General features: G+C 36.4%; 1 protein-coding gene across 1 annotated transcript in view; it reads right to left on the bottom strand.

The window, feature by feature from the left end:
• The window catches only part of LOC120860476 (ryanodine receptor 2-like), an 804,098-nt gene that overhangs the window by 151,769 nt on the left and 624,527 nt on the right, over nucleotides 1-27,802 (bottom strand). The window contains exons 62-66 of the mRNA XM_040236295.1: nucleotides 26,854-26,975; nucleotides 18,434-18,483; nucleotides 7,374-7,434; nucleotides 5,498-5,736; nucleotides 3,916-3,997 (exon numbers count right to left, since the gene is read on the bottom strand). Coding sequence (XP_040092229.1) covers nucleotides 3,916-3,997; nucleotides 5,498-5,736; nucleotides 7,374-7,434; nucleotides 18,434-18,483; nucleotides 26,854-26,975 — 554 coding nt within the window. The remainder of the gene's footprint in view (nucleotides 1-3,915; nucleotides 3,998-5,497; nucleotides 5,737-7,373; nucleotides 7,435-18,433; nucleotides 18,484-26,853; nucleotides 26,976-27,802) is intronic.

Consider the following 27,802-nt stretch of genomic DNA (forward strand, 5'->3'; position numbering starts at 1 on the left):
AAAACTGATTTATCATTTTCAAGAGAAGGAGGTGCCTTGGGAATCAAACTGTGATCAATTTATTGAAGAATTCTCCTGCCACTGATATATTTACATTCTCTCTCTCCCCCAGTTTTCTACTTAATCCAAGGCTTACTGGCACCTTAAATGTTTATTAAATATAGAATAATATGAGGGTTTAGCAAATTATGAACTCTTTAAACGACTTTGTATATATGTTTAATTTAAAAGTCAATAAAATGGATTAAGACAAGATAACATAATTCTCTTGGGTAGTTTTAAATTTCTTACTAAAAAAAGTAAATAATGCTTGATTATTTAATATTTTAATTAAAACAACTAGATATGTACTCTGCTAGGAGAAAATATCCCTTCACGGAAAGAAACTGAATAAGGTAAACTTCAGTTTAAACATTTAATAACATTGCATTACTAAAAATAAGACATCAAGAAATTACAAAGAGCACAGGCTTTTATTCATACAGATCCAAGACCTGGTCTTACTCCTAATACTGTGTCACTCACTGTAGGAAAACTACTTATACTTTTCAAGTTTTTCTTTCCTTACCTAAAAACGAGGACAGAATTACAAAATATCTGGTATACGATATGGATTCAATAAGTGTTTTAAAATAATAAGACGTTCTTTAAGAAGTTAATAGCCTAAAATGTTTCATGTATGACCCCAAGGTAGGTAATCTATTTCCTGACATCTGATTCAAAGCATGAAAGCGGTAGTTGTTCAGTTGTGTCTGACTCTTTGCGATCCCATCCATGGACTGTAGTCCACCAGGCTCCTCTGTCCATGGGATTCTCCAGGCAAGAATACTGGAGTGGGTTGCCATTCCCTTCTCCAGGAATCTTCCCAACCCAGGGATTGAACACTGGTCTCCTGCATTTCAGGCAGATTTTTTTTACCATCTGAGCCACCAGGATATTGAGCTAATCCTTTTATTTCATTAATAATTCTTCTGAATTATTTAATGATTCACTTCAAAATACCAATTCAAATAGTAATTCTCAGATTAATTTTGATCATTTGTGTTGTTTTCCGGAAATAGCAACATTTCTTTTAAATGATTTGTATAAAAATAACTACATTTTTTAGTATACCATCATTTTTTCAAAATACCTTTTATTCACCTTCAACTTTTTATTTTTATGTTCTCCCAGAATCACTTTACAATTGTGAAGTTAACTGAATAAAATGCACATATATCTTTTTTTAGACTCTAAGAGAATGATCCAAATTTTATCAAGAAAAATATCCAGGCAAGAACAGCAAAAAACAATAACAGTAACTGCTGAGGTATAAGAGAATTTTGACTACCAGGTATTAAAATAAATTACAAAATACTAATAATTTAGGCTAAACTGTACTGCTCTTATCATTAAAAAATCAAATAATAGAAGGGAATTCCAGAAATATATATTCTAGAACACATTCTAGAAATATAATTTATCATATTTAGTGTATGATTGAGTTTATTTTAAATCAGTGAATAAAAGAAACATTTAATAAATCATTATGTTAGACATGATGGATAATTTAAAAATTGAATTTAAATTCTACATAACAAATGCCAAACAGAAACATGAAATTCAGATACATTTCTAGTAAATTCTCTTCTTAGTCCTGAGATAATAATTTCAGAAGAGGGCAGCAGAGGATTAGATGGTTAGACACCATCACCAACTCAATGGACATGAATTTGAGCAAACTCCGGGAGGTAGTGAAGGACAGAGAAGCCTGGTGTGCTGCAGTCCTCAGGGTCACAAAGAGACACAACTTAGCAACTGAAGAACAACAAACAATTTCGGACATTCTCTGCCTTCCTCAAGCTTCTCATGTGTGTGTTTTCAACCATGATTTGGCTAAAGACTCCAATCATACTTCACTGAGACAACAAAAGTTATTAGACAAAAAACCTAGACTTACCTTCTACTTGTTTCCTATTGAGTAAAGAAAGTTTTGAGTCCAAAGAACCATGTTTCAAAAAACACGTTCCTGATGACCCCATGTAATTCCCTGTATTGTGTGCTCCTCACACACAATAACTTGCCACTATAACATTTACCAGCTTACTTGTTCTGTTTTGTTTCTCCCACTTGACATAAGCTCTTTGAGAGCAGGGATCTATCTGTTCACTGTTGTATCCCAGAATCTGACATTTAATAAATATTTACTGAATGAACAAAAGAATTAAAAAGTAAATCTAGACAAATGAAAACATGAAAAACCTAGGAAAGCAAATATTTTAATTTCTAGTTGTTAAGGTATAGTACAAACTTTTTAAAATCATGAAAATAAGAGGAAGACAGATGGTGTAATTGGTAGATTTGATTATATAAAAGTTCAAAACTCTCATGACATAAACACTATCTGTACATTATGTCTTATATATAAGCACTATAAAGGTATTAAAATGTGAAAAATCTTAAAAACCGGAGAAATAACAGACAAGAGGTTAATTATTAATAAATAGAAAGGTTATTACTGATGAGTAAGATAATAAACTAATAGAAAAATGGACAAAAAATGAGGAAAGGTAATTTATCAAATAAATAAAAATGGCAAAGTAAACATAACAAAGTAGCCCATATCGAGTAATCAGAGAAATGCATCTGAAAATAAAAATGATATCCCATTTTAACTTTTAAATTTATAAATAGTAAAAAAGAATAATCAGAAATAAGAAACATGTGAGAAAGAATCCTCTTGCAAACTTTATAGGATAAAATGAATCAGTTTTTTTAAAAGATAGTAAAATGTATATCGTAAACCTTTAATATATGCATACTTTTTAACCCAGATCTCCAAATTCTGATAAAGGAAAGAAAATAAATACACACAGAAAACTGTGAACATAGATTTAGCATTATTTATGATAATGAAAAGAGAAAAGAAGCTATATGTCAAAAATGAAAGAACATTTCAATATATTATGATACTTCCTTAGGATAAAATATATTTATAGCCACAAAAAATAGTTAAAAAAAGATTAAATGCAGATAAAACTTTAAAAATATTTAGAAAAAAAGCAATTTTTTTTCCATTGATCTACTTTCCTATATATTGGTAATTGCAACTTTACAATTTTTAAAAAGTTTTAATATTTGGTAGGCCACATGCAGACCAATTTATTATTTTATTTTTCTCTCTCAAAATTGTATGCGCTAGTCTCACGTATTTATTCTTCCTAATGAACTTCTGAATTATTTTTTCAAGTTCAGTAAAAAAGCAAATATCTACTTGAAATGGTATTATAATTAAGATTAATTTGAAGAGAATTTATATCTACTTAATATTCCTCTCTCAGAATACCTTTGATTTATTACTTAATTTATTGGTCTTTTATTAGCATATATTTTTATTTATTTTAACTGGTAAAAAAAAGTCTTCTTTTTCTTCTCTCTTCCATAGAAATTTTTTACTAAAGTTACCAGTGATCCTTTTTTTTAGTTCAGTGGGGACACGACTGATGTGACTTAGCAGCAGCAGCAGCAGGGGACACCTTATCTTGATCTGTCCACATCCTCGGACCCTGTAAATCTTCCCCTCTTGAACTTAAGAACTTAAAAAAAAATTAAACTGGTTTAATAACTACCCATATTCAGTATTTTATAAGATTCGTTACTGCTATAAAGTTTAAACTTTATATTAAATATGGTCTTTACCATTATTGCTTTACATTTTTCATTCATAAATTGGCATTTATTATATCAATAAACATCATATCAATCAAATTTAGCATTTAGCTTAAAGACTGGCTAATTCCTCCGAAGGGATTCAACACATCAACCTGGTTGTTTAGTTTATAACTAAGGAAAAAGTTATAAAGTGAAACCCTTGAAATGAATAATTATAACATCTAATAAAACTATTAGTAAGACGTTAAACTCTTAAAATCTTACCTTTCCACATAAATACTCTTGCTGGTTCCCAAAGCATACAAGCTAGTCAGAATTCTATAACATGACACCTGTACATCTTCCACTAAGGAAAAAGAGAACTTCATTTAAAACACTTGTTATCAATACACTGTCCTGAGAAAGTTTAGGCTAAAAACAAAATTCTATATCAAAGACACACTAATATTTTAATATTTGACAAAATAAAGAACATATAAAATTATATTTAAATTCATGATTATATTTTAAAATACAAAATTTTAAAATTATATTTAAATTACATTTAAAACTTTTTTCTCAAATAAAAGTCTTTTCTTGAAGGAGCTAAAAGCATTCTGAAGACTCATGCTCTGATTATACAGACAGAATATTATCAGGAACAATTTATCATTTTTCTTTGGCATAAGAATAAGGATTTCTTCAAGAATAAAACTAAACACAAGAATATCTGGGAGGATAGGTCCATTTTGACTCCTGTTTCAAAGGTATATAAAGATAGTGTCTTTTATTTTAACTCTCAAATTAACAAGAATGAGAATGCTGGAGAATGGGGTGTATCATTTATTTCTAAAACAACCTGGAATTCAAAGCATAAGAAAGTTACTCTTGTAGTTTCTAAAGCTAGAAAATAAAACTTCTAAGATGATCTCTGATCCAATAAACATGTTCAACAGGCAAAGAAATATAAGAACCTTGGATTTCTAATGCCAACTCTGGTGTTCCCACTTTCTGGAGGACACACCATATCATGAATGGAGAAATCATTCTTCTCTCCCATACTTCTTTCTATGTCAATATGGGATGGGAAGTAATGGTCCTATTGGTTCAAGTAGTGCCAATATTTTGAAACTAGTCTTTGTGTCATTCTCTGATTACCACAATAGTTTTTACAGAACTTTACCTGGGAGACCTATACCATTTGAGAGTCTGAGTGGGTAGGTCTGTGGGCAAGACCCACTTGACTGCTAGATATGGGCTTTTATCTTCCTTTATGTTCATATAGGCAGAAGGGAAGGAACTCAGGTCATGTGGTTCTCTTTCCACTCAAGCTTGGGCATTCTGTGGATATTTTTAATAACTACAGAATTCCAGACCAAAACAGCAGATGAAATCCCCTATGAAAACAGACTGAAATCTATAAACCAAAGACATTTGAGCCACCCTGGTAGATCAATTATTTAGACACACACTTTGTCTCAGCAGTCTTCACATTTTGGTAGAATAGCTTGCAGAAACAATTGGCATCAACTCAGAAACAATTTGAAAACACTTAATGCTTTCCTATGGTGAAACTGCATTAGAAAATTTCCATGGAAAAAGCCAACAATAGAAAGAGTAAAATTTGGAACTTGGATGTCAACAGTGTAGGAATGACTATCCATAACCACTACCTTACTGGTCCCTCCTGTGAATTCATGATCTATCTCTAAAATAATGGTTTTGTAACTCAAATGTCAACCTAAAGTGTTCTGCAAAAAAAAAAAAAAAATTTAATGTAAGCAGTGTTTGAGTAATCTCTATGATGTGGCTGTTACAGTTTCTGATTGTACTATTTAGATAATGAAACTCTAATAGATGTACATACATATTAGATCTTCTCCGAATTGATGCTGGCCAATATGCTCAAATAATGATGACAGCATTGGCAACAGTGCCACCGTGGTATAATTGATAATCTGAGTAACACCTTTGGGTTGGTTTCGGGTGTGGGTGAACTGGCCCTGCTTAAGATTCTCCATCGTCTTCTCCAGATCCTCTGCGGCATTGTCCAGAAAGGCTCTGAGCGCACTTTTAACACTCTCCAGGCCAGTCTTCATCACAGTCCTAGGGAGGAAAGAAGGGACAACTTACACCTTGTGGTAGGAGCACATGAAATACAAATAAAACATGCTTTTACATCATGTTTATTTGTTCATGACGATATTCAGTCAACTTAACTTTTTTAATCCACTTTCAAATAATTTGTTTTCTTATATACTTGAAGTTATAGTAATATCACTCCATAAATGCATAACCTTTCCTAAATGCCTTTAAAGTCAACTTAATTAGGATCTTGAAGCAAAATGTAGTTCTTCTTTTTTTTTTTTTTAAACATCACCCTACTCTCCTGACCCTCCCTGTGGCTGCACAAATGAGGAACCTTAATCCCCCAGTCGGGGATCAAACCCCAAACCTGCCCTCTAAGTTGGGAGCTCTGAGTCAACCACTGAACAGTTAGGGAAATCCTAAATGGCTCCCAAAGTTCTAATGATTTATGCTTTTCAACTATGGTCTCAAATTTTGAGAATACTTATTTCATGACTAACAAAACTTAGGTCCTGAGCCAGTTTAGTTCATCTCAAATCCAACAAAACTAGACTGTTTTGTGAGGCAATGGGTGTGAAAGAAACATTTAATGGTGGTTAAACCAAGTTACAAACTGATACAGACTTTTTTTTTCTTTTTTAACTTTTAACAGTAGAAAATCAGTTTTTTATAAATAAGTCTCTGAAGATTGAACTCTGTATGAAAGTGACATGCTAAAAGCCACTATTTTGCATAGAAAATCAAGGTGCATAATTGTATCTTCTTCCTTCATTTATTATACAAAACATCTCAAATACAATTTTAAACATTAAAATGAATAATTCAAGGTATCACTGAATATTCTCTGTGGAAGACTTCTAGGAACTTTTATTTAGATATATCCTGGATAATTAATGAATTAAATGAATGGCTTAAAGGCTGAATCAAGCTAACCAAATTGGTTTTGTTATTTGGATTTCTGGTCATGGTGATATTGGGGCAGGGTAGAAAGTGTATGGACTTGGAAATTGGCCTACTTCCACACTTATTATGGAATTTTGAGCTTCACTTTACTCAACTGTAAAATGAGAATAAAACCCTCATGTTTCCTATAAAACTAAATATTATAACAAAATGGAGTACAACTACCATGCTTTGAAGTTAATAAGCTGTCTAGAGCTATAGCTCATTATTTTTATGTCACATGGTACAGTCCCAATGCAACTCTCAATTATATATCTAGCCACTATAGAAATTACCTGAAATTTAAATAACAATCTGTATCTGATTATATATAAAAATAATATAATGCTCTTGTGTTATTGGGCTTCCCTTGTAGCTCAGTTGGTAAAGAATCTGCCTGCAGTGCAGGAGACCTGGGTTCGATCCCTGAGTTAGAAAGATCCTTTGGAGAAGAAAATGGCGACCCACTCCAGTATCCTTGCCTGGAAAGTCTCATGGACAGAGGAGCCTGGTGGGCTGCAGTCCATGGGGTCATAAAGAGCTGGGCATGACTGAGCAACTAACACTTACTTACTTGTATTATTAATTTATAAAATATTTTCTTTTTCACCTGAAGTCTTCATTACAATTCCAATGAAGACACTAGCTTTTTCTTCAGATTCCTATATATCATTTCTACACTCATTGACTGAGATAAAAACATATCCATTTACCTTGCATCCAAAGTCTGACCCAAAATATGAAGACAGTTGACAATTGATGTTGCATCATTCCCTAAAGAGGAAACAAATAGCTGTATAAACTGCTCTGAGAAATTCTCAATGTTCCTCTTTCTATTAACGCTTGTGTTCCAAAAAATTAGTCAAGGCACAATTCAATCAGGATAACTCAATTCAAGGGACTTTTTGATAATTAAGTTTAAAATCATGCAGTTTTTCTGCTTAAAAGTGGTTATGCAAATGTAAGTAGAAAAGCAATAAAGCATGTTTCACCAAATAGCTGACATACTCAAGAAGCATTCAAAGCACTGCACCATCCAAAGAATTTTAACTGGATTCTTCAAACATATCCCCCTCCCAATACCAGTTCACATTATTTTTAAATCATATTGTATGTCAACTTTTAAAATCAGCTGATATCCTCTGTGAAATGAGGTGAGTTAAAGTCTAATAAATTTAATTCCCTTTTAATTACCCCAAGTATGTCTGCTTTCTTATTGCATTCAACTGCATTAAGATGAATTATTTTGCTTGAATTTAACTGCATTCACATGAACTAACATGCCTGAATGTTGTTGGTCTTTGGTGAAAAAGAAGTACCAAACCATCATGTAAGAAAGTATCAGAGGCTGAAGAAGTTAGACATTACTTATGAGATATCTAAAATGGGGCAACTCCTCTTGAAAAACAAGATGAAACTCAGCCATTTTGATAGGAATATTTCATCACTAAGTACAGAAATATGAATCATATCATAAAGTAAAATATATGTATTATAATGATACAATAAAGAAAATATGAATCCAAAGTAACAAAGTGACCACTCACAATATAGTCTGACACTCATCTCTTCTTCATTTCATGCTTTCCTACATGTAATATATACAATAATTTCCTGGTCCTTAGGTTAAACAACTCTTATTTGAATGTGAGTTTTTAAAACATTTGAGTATACTACATTCTTTATACACAAAAGTACCCTAAAATGAATGAATTAAACATACATGGAAATTAATAATTTCCTTAGTATGTGGGCATTTCAGTTTAGTGGTATAAAACAAATACAAAAAAATAAATTAGGTATTCATTGCTGAGACTCTTGAGTTCTTTCAGTAAATGTTCCATAATCTGATGCTTTGAATCTCAGAACTTCCAATAATAATGATGACAAAATCAGTAGAAAGGCAGAATTTGTCATGCCCCTGACTATTGACTGGGGGCAGTGCTAGGGCTCCGGCTATAGTCCTTAGAAGTAGTATTCATTTAGTTATTCATTCACCCAATAAATACATGATAAATACCAGGTTCTCTTAAACTTCCAGTAATAAGCTAGAGTTATGGTACTTGCATTTTAATGGGGGACACATAATGAATTATTAAGCCAAAAAAAAATCAATATGTTACATAATATATAGCCAAGGTAAAAGTATATATATATAGCAGGGAATGGGGATTAGAGCAACTGGATAGAGTAACAGGGGGAATGGTCATTGGGTCCTCCCCAAGAAGATGGCATTTGAGCAGAGATTTAAATGAAGTGAAAGGACAAACCACGCATATATATGGGAGACGAGCCCACGTGGTACAAACAGATGTGCAAAGGCTCTGGGGCAGAAAATGAACCTAGTGATCCTGGCAAGTAAGTCAAGGTGGCTGCTGCGGACAAATTCAGGAGAAAGAAGGAGAATATATGGTGGAGACAAGGGAACCAGGTTCTAGAGTATCACAACCAGAGCAAGCACGTTGGACTTTTTTTAAGTGCAATAGGAAGACATTTTGAACACTATATTAATTCCAGTGTGCCAAATTCTGGGAGGACAAGAGTAAAAGTGAGTTAGGAAGCCCTTGCAGTAGTCTAGAACCAGTGGATTAAAGACGGCAAATTTGGCCTAGGATATTATTGGTGAAGCAATTAAGAATGTATGTCAGTTTTTGCTTATGCGTTACATATTGGTGGGAGGGAAAGGAGACAAGGATAACTCCGCAACTGTTTCGGTGAGCAACTGTCTGAGCAGTTGGGTGAATGGTGGTAGGATTCAATGATGTGCAGAGAGCACAAAGTGGGGGTCAGAGAATGCAAGGGGAGGGGCGGGGTGGGAGTTGGGTATTCTGCTTTCAAGAGGTGAAGTGCAATGGGCCTATTCATCTCAGCTTGAGATATGGAATAGGCAACTGATACAAAAATCCGGAGTGCAGAGATGAGATCTAAGCTGGAGCTGTAAATCGGGGTCTCCTAAGCATACGGACATTTCTTTGAATCATGGGGCTGAATGAAATGTTAGTTGAATATAAATATAGAAGCAGAAAGGTCCAATAACCTCTAATGTTTGGAGGTAAAAACAATAAGGAGGATGGAGCACAGAAAACGACAGAGGGCAGGCCCGGGAGGGAGAGGGGATACAAAGCTATGCCTATGAATCTCATGCAACCAAAGCAGCACCAATTCAGAGAGGCTGGCCTCTAACTCTTCCTAAAACTCACAGTTATACTGACCCTTTATACAGATGATCAGTATCTGTACTTTGTACTGAGCCTGGCAATGCCTTTTTCCAAAACGAGGCTCAGGGCAATTTAAACTTCTATTTGTATAAGCTTGTGAGGTGTGATGTTTGTTTGCTTTGTGCCCTGATATAGTCCAGCACCTAGACTAGTGCCTGACACACAGCAGGAGCTCAATTAGTATCTGCGGGATGACAATGGGATGTGAGTATGAAGAGTAAGAAAGGGCACCAGTGGCTAGATAAGTTCTGTGGGTCAAGTGAACATTTGTAAGGTGAATATGAGATTTCTGTGATCATCAAAGTCACAAAACTATAAGCTCAGGCAGAATACACATTTTTGGACACTCCAGATCAAATAGAGAATAACTTTAAATGGAAACAGCCCTTCGTAAAAAATGGTGGGGAAAAGATCCTAAGGAATGAAAGAAAGTATTAATTGAACTTTAGTGTTATAATGTATGGACCAAGCAAAAGAATCAATTTCATTGGCATGTACAGATGCCTAAACTACTGGTTAATCGTGAAGAGATAAAGTATGTAGTAAAACTTTTAAATAAAATAGCAACCTGGATATTGTCCTTCTAAAGGAGATCTAGATCACCATCATCAAAATGTCAATCCCACTATTAGTAAGAACCAGAAGGGCTAGTTCAAAACATAGTAAGATGTTAAAATTTTAAGGTGATGACTGTATTTTCATGTACTTAACTGTATGCAATTTCTTAACTGCTCTAAGTAGTATAAAAACCAAAAGTTTGATACTTTCAACTCATGTTTTTTCAAAGTTCAGGCTACTTCCTCTGTCTTCAAACATAACTCTCATACTTCTAAACACTTAGGACAATACTTACGGATTACCTATTCTCTTTAAGGTTGTGTGTTTGTGTGTGTGTTCGTGTGTGTGTGTGTGTGTGTGTGTGTAACATCAAAGATACAAAGGTACAAAATTAAAATTACAGCTCATAGAATCTAATGACAACATACAGCAAGCATAGGGTTTTTAAAAACATTGTTAGCAACTCATAAAATAAAACAACTCCCTAAATAATAATAACAAAGCTAAAGCTGTTAGAGTCAAAATATCCTTTTTGCATTTTAATCTCAAACTGTTTTGTGGTTTTAAATATAAGGTTTCTACAGTTCAGGAGTTTTCAATGGTATCCAAAATTTGATACATGTAACTGCTGCTGTTTTATAAACTGATATACTGAGAATTCTCAGAATGTTGACTTTCTCCTAGGAAAACAGTCAACAGTTATTCTAATTTTTATTCTTCTTTACTTTCCTAACATGGCTCCTGATACAATATCTCATTATACTATCTTCTTTGAAGAGATGATTAACCTTAGAAAAATCGTAATTAATAAGATGAAATAAAATTATGCTAAAAGGTAAAAATTTCTCTCCAAATTATGAGTAGGTAGAAACTGAAGCATACTGAAGATTTCATTACTTCTGAAGTCTGTGATATTGAAAATATTAAAATTATTGAGTCCCTAACTTGGTGAAAAGCTTCAGTTCAACTGAGAACATATATTGCCCATGCTATTCTTTTGCTCAAAGTCAGGAAATCCTCTCAGAGTGGCACATTGAAATGAAAGAAGTATCTATCCATCTTCTGATATTATGTTCATTGAAATGTCTGAGTCTGATATTTACCCTCTATAAGAATTAGGCTATTTTTAATATAGCAAGTTTCCTTTATACATTGAAACTCTTGCTTTTCTCATATATACTGTCCTACAGAATCTTTCAGTCACAGGAGTTAGACACGACTTAGTGACTAAACCACCATTCTTCATTAAGAGGATCCTTAAGGTCTTAATGTGACTGAAAGATTCTGTAGTTTTAGGGCAGTATGTATGAGAAAAGCAAGAGTATCCTAATATATAAAGGAAACTTGCTCTATATTCAAAATAGATAACCAACAAGGACCTACTCTATAGCACAGGGAACTCTGCTTAATATTCTCTAACAACCTAAATGAGAAAATAATTTTAAAAAGAATAGATGCATGTGTATGACTGAATCACTTTGCTGTAGACATGGAACCAGTACAACATTGTTAACTAATTATACTCCAATAGAAAACAGAACTTTTTAAAAAGTAGCAGATAGTGCTACTTTTAAATTTTAATTTAAACCATTAAATTCTTAGCATAATGACATACTCAGTTCTCCCAGAGGCACTATCCTCAGGGATTCTTAGTGCTTCAAATGACTTTCATTTCATTATATGGGGTCCAAACATGTTCCCTTAAACTTTTTTTAGAAACAAGGTGCCCCAGGCTTCAGAGCACTTCAATCTGTCCCTGGTCAGTTCCTTTCATAAAAAGTGAAAAAAAGAGGTACCATGGGCTTCCCTGGTGGCTCAGCTGGTAAAGAATCCTATTGAACAAACACATACACAATCAGAACCATTTTAGGGACAAAACAAACATTAACAGTCGTTCCTCAGTATCCACAGGGGACTGGTCCGAGACCCTCCCCCAACACCAAAATTCAAGGATGCTTGAGTCCCTTGTATAAAATAGCATAGTATTTGCATATAGCATACACACATCACCCTTTATACATTAAATCATCTCTAGATTACTAATAATACAGAATATAATGTAAAAGTTATGCACAAATTTGTTGAGGTATGGTGAATTCAAGTGCTACTTTTTGGAACCTTCCGGAATTTTTTTTTTTAGTATTTTTGATCCCTGATTGGTTGAAATCATAGATGCAGAGCCTGCGGATATGGAAGGATGACTGTAATATTTCCTAATATCTCCTGATACAAGAAAACTCTTCATTTAAATACATGAGCAGGGTTTGGGGTGAGGGGGGTCACAGGGGAATCAACATAAACTTAATCCACTAATTTTTTAATCAGAGAGAGATACCAATGGATAGAATTCACAATATTACTCTATTTACTATTAAAACTCTTTTAAAAACAATATTAAGATTTTGGCACCAGTTTAAATCCGTCATACTCACCTAGAGGGAGAAAACAAGTATTTTAACAAAACCTGTTGTTTCATTTAAACATGTGATAATACTTGTCCAATATTCCTGAAGCTAATATTGGAGCTATATTAATGATGTGAAAATGTTGAGTTCTAGGGTTATTGAGGTCAACCAGAAGAAATATTGCTGATAAGAAATATGTTGATCATGCTGCAAAATGCTTGCTCTACTCCAGGCATTCCTAGAAACCTGTTTGTCATCAAAGCTGGAAATTCTCCAGTAAATCCTAGGACTCTCTGGACTAACTGTCTTGCTAATTCACTATCTTGCTAAAGTGTTAAAAACTCAGCAGAAAACAGCAAAGTAGACAAAGCCTCTAAATGGTAACTATTTTGTGCCAGCCTTCTGGAATACCTACTTAAACTGACTAGATCATTGTTAGTAGAGTTTAATGATCTTGTTGTTTCAAGAGTCATTAGTTATAGTGTTACTTCCTTTTCAATGTAAGTGCTCTAAGTGGAAAGCTTTAAGAATTTTTTAAAAATGTGATTCTCACCAATTGTGAGATAAGTGGATACTATATTTTTCTTATTCTCAAGGGGAAAAAAATCTAAAGTTTGGGCTCTTTGTGAATGTAAGAAAATTCCAAACTGATAGCACTTATCTCATTGCTAAAAGCATCTGCTTACTTATCTACTCTTTAGACTGTAGTCTTCTTAAAGGTTAAGACCTGGTTGGTTGATTTCATTCCATCATAAGATATTTATAAAACAGCCACTATGTCCCAAACTTCCTCCTGGGCCCTGAGGATACAAAAATAAGCCTTCAAAGAGCTGAGTTTTGCACCAGAGAGAAAAGTTAATCTAGTAACTCACCAGTGAGATGAAGGAAAAGTACACAGAGCTAAGAGAATTTATAATAGTAGAGATAGTATAATCAAAGAGGTCAGCTATGAATTTCCAGAGAGAATACTACTTACGTTGAAATCTGAAAGGTGGGTAGTTCATCCCATTATAGGTGTGAGGGACGGAGAGGGGCATATATAGGATCCCATTACAGACAGTAATCACGGATGGCCTGCACACGGCCTGAGCAGATATGAAAGACACTTTCAAGAAGCAGAGGGAAGACCACTTAAGCTGAGGCATCATGAGGAAGCAAGAATTCTCTGGGAAACAGGGATGGAAGGGTACACAGGGGGCAGACTATGAAACACTAACCAGATTAAATGGCCAGATTAAGAATTCTGATCTTAATTCTAGAGAAATGGGAAGCCACTGGCTACATAAGAGTATATTCAGTTTTGAGATCATTTTTTGCTTTGTCTTGTTTTTTGGAGGGGAAGCAAGAGATATGGTTCTAGAACACAGTTTAGAAAGGCAGGAGGGAGTTCTGAGAGCAGGGTTAGTATGTTCTTAGAGGCGTACAGGTGAAAGATACCTGTAGATTGGCTTAGGTTGGGAATAGTAAAGAGGTAAAGAAATCTTCATTTTTCTATCCTCAGAGCCTGCGAGAAGGCCTCACACACAGAACATATTTACTGAATGAATGCATAAAATGAATGTCATTAAGGCATTTGATTTATTTCCACATGGAAAAAGAAAGCCGTTAAGAAGTCCTGCATCACCATTGCTATTCCTGTTGCAGTTATGGTTACCAGATTCCACTTCCTCTAAAAATAACTGAGAGCCTTAAATAGGCTATAATAGTAGAAGTTGAGTATTCTATAATTGCCTTAAAATTAGGCAGTTAGACATTCAGAATTTCCACTTAGCATAAGTGAGGGAAAATGGAGGCATTAAAAACAGTATTTTGTTAGTGAACAATGTGTCCCTGAAAATGGCACATGGGGTCCTTATACCTTGTCAACCTGCCTGGGTCTTAGCCAGTTCTAACTGATTTTCCAAAATACAAGAACTTATTTGTTCCAAAATACGCCAACTTATAATTACTAGCAAGCACTTCAGAAGTCAAAAGGGAAGACTACATATAAAACTATTGCTGTTTAATCGCTGTGTCCAACTCTTTGCGATCCTATGGACTACAGCCCACCAGGCTCCTCTGTCCATGGGATTTCCCAGAAAAGAATACAGCAGTGGATTGCCATTCTCTTCTCCAGGGATCTTCCCGACCCATGTACTGAAGCCACATCTCCAGCATTGGCAGGTGGATTCTTTACCACTGAGCCACCAGGGAAGCCCTATTTATAAAACAGATGCCATTTTACTTACTATTTTTTCCATAAAGTATTTTACAGCTATACCAGAACTACTGTGATGCTGGGAATATGGCTTGTTCCCCTTTTTTAAAATCCTACCTTTTTCTAAGATAAAATGAAGTGGTTTAAACACCTTCAAAAGCATATATGAGGCATAAAAACATGACTCATGTCTTTAATTCTTAGTGTACTTCAATGTATAGAAAATACTTTAAAGTAGGTAAAAGATAAAGCAGATACAGAAGTTTAAATTTGGGGAATCCTCATTTTATACATCAGAAAAATTTCTGAACTAGAAATGAAGTTTTAGAGATATAATTATAATCTGGCAGCCACCTTGGAATAAATATTCCATTGCTGATCAAACTCAGCTCCCTGCAGTTACCACCATCGTGACAAGAGTTTCGCCTCCTGGTGTTTTTTAATGCTTCCTTCTTATCACTAATCCCACCTTCCTGACATGTTTCAGGTTAATGTATTTCTTTCTATATTTTTTGCTACTTGACACAAGCCCAAGTATTTTTTTGTTAAACTCAACTTTCACTTCTGTCTCACTTTATTCTTAAGTTAGGCCATGAACAACTTTTTGAACTAAGTACAGGAAAAACGTTTTGATCATCAGTTGGTGTCTCCCAGAACACAGAAAAAAATAATGTAAAGATAGGGTGAAAGAAAAAAGTAAGAGATTAACATGTCCATATATGAAAGACCACTGTATATATGCTGTTTGTTAGGTCTCTTTTTCTTTAGGAAAATCCACAATGGTATAACTGATACATCAAATGGTCCATACTTGGGACTTCCCAGACACTTCAGTGGTTAAGACTCCATGCTCTCACTGCAGGGGGCACAGGTTGATCCCTGGCTGGGTAACAAAGATCCCGCGTGCCCCATGATATGGCCAAAAGATAATAAAAGTTAATTTTTTTAAAAGTACTTGAATTATAGCACTTCTGCTTTGATGTAAAAATGCCTAGATTTTAAAGACTTCATGGTCTTTAAACAGCTAACTGCCCTAGTTTAGTCTGTATGTAATTTGATTCATAGCTGTCCAAATAAGACTAAGAATACCTTAGACTTGAAAGTGGTATGATTACAGTTTACAAAGCACTTTAACATTCATCATCTCATATGAGATTTCATATATACAATAGATCTCTGAAGTTAGTAGTTATTTTCATCTAGTTTCAAAATGAAAAAAATAAAGAATGCTCAAGAGAAGTTAAGACCCTTGTCCAGATCATTCAACTGGTTCAGTTACAAAGAGGGGACTTACATATAGGTTTTCTGATCAAAGTCCATTATTGTCTTCAGGACATCATGTTAATGTCTAAAACCAAGCTATAGCTATAATACATAAAGTTTACAAGTCTAAGACCTAACATGCTAAAATGTTGACAGAGCTATATTATTGTTGAATAATAAAGACTTCTTGACCTTTGTATTGTTTTACAAGCAAATGCCAAAGCAAATTTGAAAAAATAATGCGACATTAATAAAATGCACATTAAAATCTGCTTTCCAGATAAAGACACACAGTAGTTCTTCAATAGATTCCTGTTAAAAATAAAAAGTTATATTTAAAGACAAAGAGATATAATATAAAATGCCTAGATGAAATATTAGAATTACAGATGAAATGAATGTTAAAATCTAGTTCTTCTCCTCTGATTATTACAACAAGTTACAGTATGCATTTATCTTCCATTACTGAGCCCTTAATATATTCAAAGGGAAAAAAGAAGATTAAACAACAGGCAAATTTAATACATGGTAATGAAAGTCTATGTTAGTAGACCACTAGATTAGTTTAAATATAGTTCCTTTGCAGAGGGTTATAAATTGCAAAATGGCACAAGGTAGGCTTCTGGGATGCTGAAAATGTTCTATGCCTTGAACTGAGAAAACGGGCAAATACATGTAAAATTCCTTCAAGCTATGTCATCATGCTGCTCTTAAGATTTGTGTACTTCACTGTATATATGGAATACCTCAAAATATTTAAAAAGTGAAGTTATAGAAAAATGTAACATTGGAAACCAAGAGGTTAAAATATGTAAGAAGCTAGAGATAAACAATAGAAAGTATTATGGGGTCCCCACCAGAGGTAGATATAATTAGACAGTATTCTCTGAAGACAAGTGGAGAATTTTTGAATACATAATTATTATGAGAAGGTTAAAGAGTACATGAAAGTTCTGTCTGAGTAATTCACATGGAAGTTTTTCTAAGTTGAAGAGAAGTCAAAACAAAAGGCAGTCAACTGGAGATCATTCTGAAGGCAATTTCCCCATTAATTTTGGATAACTGAAACATAAATGAAAAAATCTAGGCAATTTACGGGAACCATATCTTAAGAGTACCCAAATGTTGGATATAATAATATTAGAAACCAAATGCAGCATTAAGTAGTCATATTCAGAAGCTTTCATTTCTCAAAAAATGTAAAGAATGTAAAAATTACTTGCATATATATATATATATATATATACACACACACACATACATGTGTACGTGTACCTATTTCTCAGTTTATCCTTTATGGCTTTTATAGAAATAACATAATCCTTAGGTTTTTTTGGTGAATGGCCTAGGACTTATAAAGCTCTAAACACACTCAACGTTTTCTTACTGAAGTCACCGCAACAGTCTCAAAATCTAGAGAGCCTTGGGCTAAAATCTGCCTTGGCAGTTTATGAAAGCAGATGCAGGAAAGTGTAAAAAATAAACTCTGCCAACTGCTATAGAGTCTTAAAGCCCCACTGCAAGGAGAGTCTGTGAAAAGTGAGTGACTGCCCTACATGGCTATTGGAAAGCAGTGTTTGGGAACATGAACTTCAGCTACATGAATTCTCAGAAATGAATAAAAACTGACTGCTGTGGGGTTTGGAGGTACCAGAAAAGTTGCTTTTGGCAAATCCAGGCCTGTCTCTCTTATGAAGTTCCAATGTCTGGACTACAGTCAATATGCAAATTTGTAGTCAAGAGCACTGAAAAAGTAAGTGCAATTAAAAACTGTGGATGGGTATTTACTCTATCAGAGATAACCAAACACAAACTCAGAGGCCCAGTTTCGCTTCACCGCTCTGAAATAAAATAAGGTAGAAACTGCCGTTTTCATTCATTTGATCTTTAATAATATAAGTTTGTGACTTTCAAGTGTGCTTTGGACTGGTATACAAAGTCACGGTCTTCAATTTTACTATCAGTAATGCTACTTATCAACAACCTTGAGGACCTTACCTTGGCCTATGACGACCATGCATGCAGCCATGCAAACATGCATTCATGCAACATAGCAGCACACAACACAGTGCAAAAATGGCAAAGAAAACCAAGTGACGGCCATGCTAGTATTTGTTTAAGGGTCTCCTTACCAAATAGTGAAATCCTATGCCTGACAAGAACTCCAAGTTTGCAGAATAGGCTGAAGACAAAAGAAAAACAAAAGAGAAAAGGGAAAGGGGGGAGGGAAGGTAGAAAAAACAGGGAGAAATTAAATCCAAATGAAATAAAACAAACAAAAAAAAAGAAGAAGAAAAAAAAGAAAAATAAACAGCTGATATATGAGCCGGAAAAAAGCAACATGATGTCACGCAGAAAGAATCAATTCTCTGAGCAGAATGTGGAGTAAAGGTATTAAATAAAGAGTCTTTGAGTGCATATCTTTAACACACACGGTTAAAAAAGCACATATTATAAGTAAAGGGACCAAAAAAAACCAAAAGCAAAGCTAATTAATATAAAAGCAATCTATACAAACCCCACAAAAATATAACTACAGAAAACCATAAGGAAAAAAATGTAATTTTATCTGTACCAAAGTACTACTGAAATTCTAGAATTTTGTTGTTGTTGTTGTTATGGGCGTTATTTAACAATGGAAGTATGGCGCTTTGTGCACAAAATGCTACATTTAGTATGTTTTCTCATTTGAACTTTCCTTCTTCTAGACCTTGACCATTACCCCATACACATATACCAAAGCATTCAGTGAATTTCACACAATGAACTAGAAAGAGAATTTAAACCATTTATAATCACTCAAAGAAAAACATTAGAGTTGTTATAACTTAAAGGACTTTGAATGCTAATGCATGAGTCAAAAATACATCTCCTCTAGGGTGAGCTTCCAGGTCTTTGTGCGCTTCCGGGCGCTCACCAACAGAAAACTCCAAATAAGGGTGCCCAGCACTCAGCATGATGGCATTGCTGAGCACTAATGCTCACATCAGAACCCAGAATCTGGGCAGTACCTGGTCTTGTCCTGTCTTGCCTGTCACCAGGCAGTCTGGTGACTTTCTTGTTGGGCCCTATTTTTAAGAACATCTCACTTCCATGTTACAACCCCTTTAAACATCCCTCAGGATTCAGCTCCAGACATGTTTACTCCAAGAAGCCTTTTCTAACACCTGGTGCTCCTTTAGCATTCCCAACCCAAGCTCACAGAAGTCCCCTCCCAGCCAGGGGCCATTTGCAAATATCTGTCATGACACTTAACCTCCCATCTTATACCTGACATTTTCACATCTATCCACACTCTTCTGAACTCTCAGACACACAGCTGTTCCATAGCTAGAACTTGCCAAAGCTCTAATTTTGAAAATCCACTTGTATAGCACCACCTACACTCAGCCTGATTTTTCCAGTCATGGTAGCAGCTATGTCCTGACAGGCCTGTCCTCTCTTGCCATCACTACCAGGGCACAGATACACATGCTCAGCACTAGGGATATAGACTATGCCATGCAATACAGTGCTGGCAACTGCTCATGGCAGAATGGGAAAAAGGAGACGGAATCACCTTTTTGATGTTGACCACTTTCACAGTAAGTCTTGCCCATTATTTCTCACTTTAGTAACAATGTGATATAGTTTATTGGTAAAAAGTCATTATATAGGGCATAAGGTGGCTTTTCCAAGAAAATATTCATCCACAAGTGCTTAAATGACTTTGAAGTCTTAGGAAATCTCTTACCAGTGCTCTTTTTTTTTTTTTCAAACAATGATCTTGTCAAGTAGACATTAGACACAAGATTCAACCTTAGTCCACTGAGCTGCATTATCTGTCTTTAGGCTCTAACTGAAATGAACAGACAATAAAATAAAAGCACCTTTCTCCAGGTATCCTCATTCACTGAGCTTTCTCTGTGTTAAGTCAATAAGGATCTGTCTCTGGTACTTCCCTTGCGGTCCCGTGGTTAAGACTCCAAGCTTCCACTGTAGGAGGCATGCGTCTGATCCCTAGTTGGGGAACTAAGGCTCCGTACACCAAGTCACATGGCCAAAAAAAAAAAAAAAAAAACCCACCAAGATATGTCTCCGTTTGAAGAGAGTGTTTACAGGTTAGAATTGCATACATTTTGGATTACTGGAAACTACTCTATTTTAAGCGGTATCTTTTAGCTGTTACCCTCTCTAGTATGAGGGTGAAGCATTCTGAGATGATGTTGAATTTGTAATACATGGATCATGTTGTAACCTGATTAATCTAAACCTGGGATGTTCTGTGATGATGGAAAACAGAATTGCTCTGTATCCCATCCCATCGGATCACATTTATGTCTGAGAATCTGTCACAGAAAAATGACTTCTTATGATATCAGCTGTTTCCTAACCCTGTTATTAGTCGTTCACTCATGTCCAATTCTTTGCAACCCTGTGGACTGAAGTCTGCCAGGCTCCTCTGTCCATGGGGATTCTCCAGGCAAGAACACTGGAGTGGGTTGCCATGCCCTCCTCCATTCCTAGTAACCTAGTTAACCCTAGTTACTCCTAATTAGTAACAGATGTGTCACCAGAGAGACAGATATGTTGGGTTGGCCAAAAAGTTCGTTCGTTTTCCAGGACACATCATATAGATGGGAAAACCTGAATGAACTCTTTGGTAAACCCAATGGAAAGCTAGGTCCTCAAAAAAGACCAATCATATCTCTCCCTTTCTGTGCTATCCCATTTCAGGGTGTAGTTCCTGTGCAAACTCTAGGTCTATTATCAGTGCTAACCAATAGTTTCTTTTGGGGGGGGGGTTTGTAATTTATTTTTTATTTTACTTTACAATTCTGTATTGGTTTTGCCAAGCACTTTCCATAATCCTGTTACTCCCTTCCCCTGTACCTTTCACTACTAACACACTTAAGAATTCAAAATGCATCTGCAGCTTCCTCCCTGACTCTCTGCCTTGTGAGTGTCCTTTCCACCTCGCATGGCTTCTCCTTGAAGTTCTCAACACCCTCCAAACAGTTCATCTAATAACCTCTTTTTCAGCCTCCATCCTGCAGAGCTCTCCACAGTACTCGGCATCATTAACTACTCACCTCTGTGAAACTCTGGTCTCTGTTTTATAGTATTATTTCCAACTTCTTTACTAATGAATTGTTCTCTCTGTTATTCAAATATCCACTTCTGAAAACCCCCCAAGTGTAAACAATTCTCCAAGTTTCGGTGTTCAGCCCTTTCAGCTTCTCTCTGCTTCTCCCTTGGTTTCCTCTTGCTTTCCAAGCTTCAAGCGTTAGATGGGTAGATATTGTCCCCAAATATGTAATTTCTTACCCTGATCTCTCCAATACCAAACACCTATTTCTCACTTCTTGCTGTACACTTCCAGCTAAAATGACCTGTTAGCACTTACTTCTTCTTCCAGAAGCACCAGTTTAACCAAACTCAACCTCTTCTCAAAACTGTGTTGTGCTGTGCTAAGTTGCTTCATTCATGTCTGACTCTGCAACCCCATCGACTGAAGACTACCAGGCCCCTCAGTCCATGAGATTCTCCAGGCAAGAATACTGGAGTGGGTCGCCATGTCCTCCTCCAGGGGATCTTCCCCACCCAAGGATTGAACCCATCCCTCTTACGTCTCTTCCTTTGGCAGGCGGGTTCCTTCCCACTAGTGCCACCTCAGTTTAGGCGCTCAGTCATGTCCGACTCTTTGCGAGCCCATGGACTGCAGCATGCCAGGTCTCCCTGTCCATCACCAACTCCTGGAACTTACCCAACTCATGTCCATAGAGTCGGTGCCATCCAACCATCTCATCCTCTAACATCCCCTTCTCCTCCTGCCTTCAATCTTTCCCAGCAACAGGGTCTTTTCAAATGAGTCAGCTTTTGCATCAGGTGGCCAAAGTATTGGAGTTTCAGTTTCAGCATCAGTCCTTCTAATGAACATTCAGGACTGATTTCCTTTACGATGGACTGGCTGGATCTCCTTGCAGTCCAAGAGACTCTCAAGAGTCTTCTCCAACACCACAGTTCAAAAGCATCCATTCTTCAGCACTCAGCTTTCTTTATATCCAACTCTCACATCCATACATGACCACTGGAAAAACCAGAGTCTTGACTGCTGCTGCTGCTGCTAAGTCACTTCAGTCATGTCCGACTCTGTGCGACCCCATAGATGGCAGCCCACCAGGCTCCCCCGTCCCTGGGATTCTCCAGGCAAGAACACTGGAGTGGGTTGCCATTTCCTTCTCCAATGCATGAAAGTGAAAAGTGAAAGTGAAGTCGCTCAGTCGTGTCCAACTCTCAGCAACCCCATGGACTGCAGCCCACCAGGCTCCTCTGTCCATGGGACAGACTTTTGTTGGCAAAGCAATGTCTCTGCTTTTTAATATGCTATCTAGGTTGCTCATAGCTTTTCTTCCAAGGAACAAGTGTCTTTGAATTTCATGGCTGCAGTCACCATCTGCAGTGAGTTTGGAGCCCCCCAAAATAAAATCCGTCACTGTTTCCATTGTTTCCTCAAAACTAGTTCTCCTGAAGTATCTTGCTTTCATTAGTGACACCAGCATTGTTCCAACCACTCAGTACAGAAACTTCAGCCCCACGTTGGCCTTCTCTTGTTTCCCTGCCACAAGACTCATTACTGAGGCACACCGGTTTCCTCCTCCTGTGTTTCTCACACCCAGCCTCTTTCTGTATTAATGTCTCCTCTGCATTCCCAGCACTTTATATACGGCTCCACTGACACTCATCACAACGTAGTATATGGCCTATCTCTATATGTATGTGTCTACTCAGCTGTACTTCTAAGTCCATTAAAGCTAGGAACTGTGCCCTCGTACCTGTGTGTTTGTCCTCAGACCTAGGATAGCATCTGGTACCCAGTGGGCATTCAGAACACTTGCTGAACAAACCCAAGGGTAGCACCACCTACTGGAGGCATCACTTCTGTTAACAACAGCCTGAATCCCTATCACAGCTCTGAATGGCTGCTGTGGTCTCCTAGTCATGCTACTCTTTATCAATCCCACTTTGCTGCCAGGCTGTTCTCAATTCTTCTATTTAAAAAGCATTAACGTCTTCTTAGTGCTCATGAATTATTTTTTTAAATAATTTTTTAAAGCAAAATGAAATTTTATTCTGGCAGTTACTATCAATTACAGTGTTCCATGCTGCTGCTAAGTCGCTTCAGTCGTGTCCGACTCTGTGCAACCCCAGAGATGGCAGCCCACCAGGCTCCCCCGTCCCTGGGATTCTCCAGGCAAGAACACTGGAGTGGGTTGCCATTTCCTTCTCCAATGCATCAAAGTCAAAAGTGAAAGTGAAGTTGCTCAGTCATGTCCGACTCTGTGTGACCCCATGGACAGCAGCCCACCAGGCTCCTCTGTCCCTGGGATTCTCCAGACAAGAATACTGGATGGGTTGCCATTTCCTTCTCCAATGCATGCATGCATGCTAAGTTGCTTCAGTCATGTCCGACTCTGTGCGACCCTATGGACAGCAGCCCACCAGGCTCTTCTGTCCTCGGGAGTCTCTAGGCAAGAATACCAGAGCGGGCTGCCATTTCCTTCTCCAACAGCGTTCCATAAGGAATCTATATAACCTACATTTCCCCTAAATGACCCAGCTTCTACTCTTTATGTTGTTTTCTAGAAAATATCCCCCTTTCTTAATCTCTGATCTGCATGTTTCTAAGATCATCTTTGACTGTCATGACTTCCATACATCTCTAAGCCCATCCATACCCATCCAAAGGAGTCTTACTTTATTTGGAATCCCATAGCACTGCTTGGCTTTCTGCTATTGGAACTGTCTGTATTGTACACTCCTGGGGTACAGAGACTGTCGTCTAACACATCTTTGTGGATAGCAGAGCAAGAAATGCTCGACAATTTCTAGGGCCAGAAGGTATCCAAACAACAACTAATGGGAACAACTTGGTTTCAACTGTGGAAAAGTTAACTTAGACCCACTCAACTACAGCTACACACAGCTATTAAATCATGGCAGTGCTCACTGTGTGTATGAAGCTATGCTCGTATGTTCACAGTAGCAGGGTCAGTTTTTTTAAAACTATTTTCTTCTTCTTCTTCTTCTTTTTTTTTTTTTTTACTTATTTTAGTCACTAAAGTAATGCTTAGCTGAAGTGGTACAAAATCAGATTTATAAATTTCACTGATTCCACTTCAACATGCCAAACAAATTGTTTGTTTCATGAATGTGGTAGTGATGTTGGTTATTTTAAAACATAGTTTTATGATTGTTAAGGTAAGATTTTTTTCATTTTAAAAACTTAGAAAACACATAAAAATAGTAATACAAAATCTACATGTACTACATAAAGAAAACTACCATTAACACTAAATTTATCCCTTAGCACTACTTTTCTATACCTAAAAACTTAGTTTAAAAAAAAAATCCAGATCAATACTATTTGAACATGTATTTCATTTTTTAAATAATTTCCCTAAGTTGTCACATATGTATATCCATCATCATTTTAATGACTGGACAACATGTATCATAATTTGCTTATCATCACCTTATTCATTTTTCCACTCTGGTTTATTTTCTCTCTGAGCTTACGTTTAGCCTATGTTTGGCACAAAAGTACTGTGAAGAAATCAGTTACTTTTCCTATTATGTCTCTCATTTCTGTGTGTTTGAATTTTAATGGCATATATTCCTTTTGGACATGCTCATTGGAGAAGTAAAACTTATCAACCCTCTTTCCAAGAGGTGAAAAAAATTTGAAGATGAAATCATTAAAAACGGGGGAAGTATTACTATAAGGACCCCAAACTACATCAATGGAGGCTAGCACAGATTCATGCTGTTCTTCTGATTTATTATATGAGGGATATATTTGGTAAAGGAAAATTAGTTACTTCTATAGTTAGTGAATTCTTCTCAGAGTAAGACTAAAACTGAAATGGTGATAAAAAAACACAAAAGGGGAGGGGAAAGAGCAGAATTCACACATTTTTCCCCCCTATATTCTCTAATTATATTGTGTTGACTTATGTAATGAATGTCATTAAATTAACACCACCTGTAAGAACAAAGCTTCTGTTACAAAAGGCTGACTGGCCAGAGAAGCTTGGTGACTGTGCAGTTGCCTTGGTTTCAGTGTTTAAGGGGAACTTGGTGCACTGACGTTTCTCCTGCTACTGTGTGCACTCAAGTGTCCACAGGGGGATGTGGGGCCAGCGACGTGAACGAGTGTATGTATGAAAAGAGGCGGGAAGGGTCCCTCTCTCTCCCAGAGAAGACAGAAAGAAGGCCAGGCCCAAGTGGGCAAGGGATGACATTTGCATCTTGGAAAATAGTTCTTCCTTCTCTTTTCTTTCCGTAACAGAGTTTGTGGAAACAAAGTAAGCCACCAGGATGGATTCTCTGTTATCTTTATCAGCTTCACAAGAATCTTATTATTTGAAGAAGTTTGGAAACATTTTTAATGCTGTTGCAATCCTACATCACATAACTGGCTACTTATTGGTTGGTAAAACAGACAATAAACAAACTCAAGAGATGAGCTTAAAATCCCACCCCCAGTGTTATGTAACAAAGGAATCTTATTTATTCTTTACCCTCTGGTGGCAGGCTATAGTCAATCTCATCTCATTCTGTTCAATAGGCTGATACTGCACTGCCATTCAGCACATTATTAAAGTCAAGTCCATGCTATGACTCTAAAACTGCTCTAAAATGTCTTAAAAAAAAAAAAGGCTTGTTTTCCAAGCAAGGTACTGTTTACAGATACATAGACACTATGAGATAATAAATACATATTCTTTTAAAACATTAAATTTGTGATAATTTTGCTAAACAGCAATAGATAGATAAAAAGAAAGTGAAGTCCAAGGAAACCCTGTATTCTGCTTTATACAGGGTACTCATTTTCACAGAAATTTTTAATCAATACAATCTAAAAGCTTGGTAGAGACTCCTGAGCAATGTAATACAGAGGCAGACTTTCTCAGGAATTGATTCTCATGCATCCTAACTTCTGGCAGAATTTTGAGGACTCAGACTTGAAATTGCCAGCAGAATCACAAATCTAAAGAATTCTTAGGTTTAAACATAAATGAGAAAGCACTGCTTGAGTGGTGTGAATGGAAAACCTCAGAAAGTATATATGTTTACATCATTTTATTCCAGGATTGGTCATAATTTTTTCATTTAAAATTATAATTACTGTAAATGAGATCTTGCCCTCCTGAAAAATACAGACTGACAAAAATATTAGATTTGAAAAAAACTTAACGAAACTAATGTTAAGAGCATCATTCATCAAAAATACTAATATACTGATGTATCTCTAGCCTCTACTTGTGGATTCTGAACTGTGTATTTTATTCCCTCAACTCAGGATTATATTTGGCAGTAAAATATAAGAAAATTCAATACCTAGAACACATGTATTAACTTGCCCATACCATCATCTTTGTAGTATTTGATTCCCAGGGGACAAGGAAGATGGGTGAACACTCTGCATGCTCCTAGTCAAGATCCTGAGATACTCTTTCTCAAATGCAAATACACTTAAACAATAGTCTTTATTTGTATAGCTGTTTACCTAGTCACCATTTCTTTTTCTTTGTTTGATGCATGTCCTCCAGAACAGAGAGGTCTGCTTGCTGCAGATAAGAAGTATAAACGGTGGTTTTTGAAATACTGATCAATTAAAGGAAGAACGACCTGAAAGAAAGAAAAAGAAAACAGATCTACACAGTGGAATCTTTGGGGGACCAATGCATGCTGAGTCTTTGGTGCAGCCAGAGCTCTGTTCACATGCAGTGAGTCCCCAACATTCACAGCCATGCCAGTCAGCACCATTCAGCGTAACCCTCTCTGCTCTCTCCAGTCCGTGCGTGTGTGTGTGTGTGGCAGGGGGACGCAGGGGTAGGGTGGGGTGGGGTGTCATTTTGAAAAACACACTGAATTTTCAGTGTTTGAAATTAGTCTCAATACTTTCTCAAAATGAAATAGTCTTAATATTTTCACACACTGCAGTTCAGTGCCCAAAAGATTCAAAGGCAATCAAAGGAAGACCTTCTATGGAGTCTCTATTATGTCTGAGGACTGTATCTGACATGCTATAATTTCATGTGTCCCAGTGACCACTTTGCATGGTAGGTGTTATCAACTCTTGTTTTCGAGGTTGAAGATGGAGATGAAGATAAATTGAGATGAAGACAGTGAATGATTTACTCAGCCACACCACCACTTACTGATTTACAAAGTTCTTCATCCCTGGCCTTGATCAAAGCCTACCTCTCAATTCTGCACTCTAATCCTGCTGGCCTTTGTCCAATCCCCCCCTCCCCCATTCACAGGCTGTATACATGCCATGCCCTCTGTCTGAAATGACCTTCCCACACCCCGTAACTGAGTCACTCCATCCCTCCTGCAGGCCTCAGCATGGTGGCACTTCATCAGGTAAGCCTTTGCTGGCCTATCAACGACATAAACTCCCCATATCGTCTGGTCCTCTAACATCATTTGCAATTTTATATTTTATTTGT

The sequence above is a fragment of the Oryx dammah genome, unplaced genomic scaffold, assembly GCF_014754425.2.
Source record: "Oryx dammah isolate SB20612 unplaced genomic scaffold, SCBI_Odam_1.1 HiC_scaffold_11077, whole genome shotgun sequence".
Taxonomy (NCBI): domain Eukaryota; kingdom Metazoa; phylum Chordata; class Mammalia; order Artiodactyla; family Bovidae; genus Oryx; species Oryx dammah.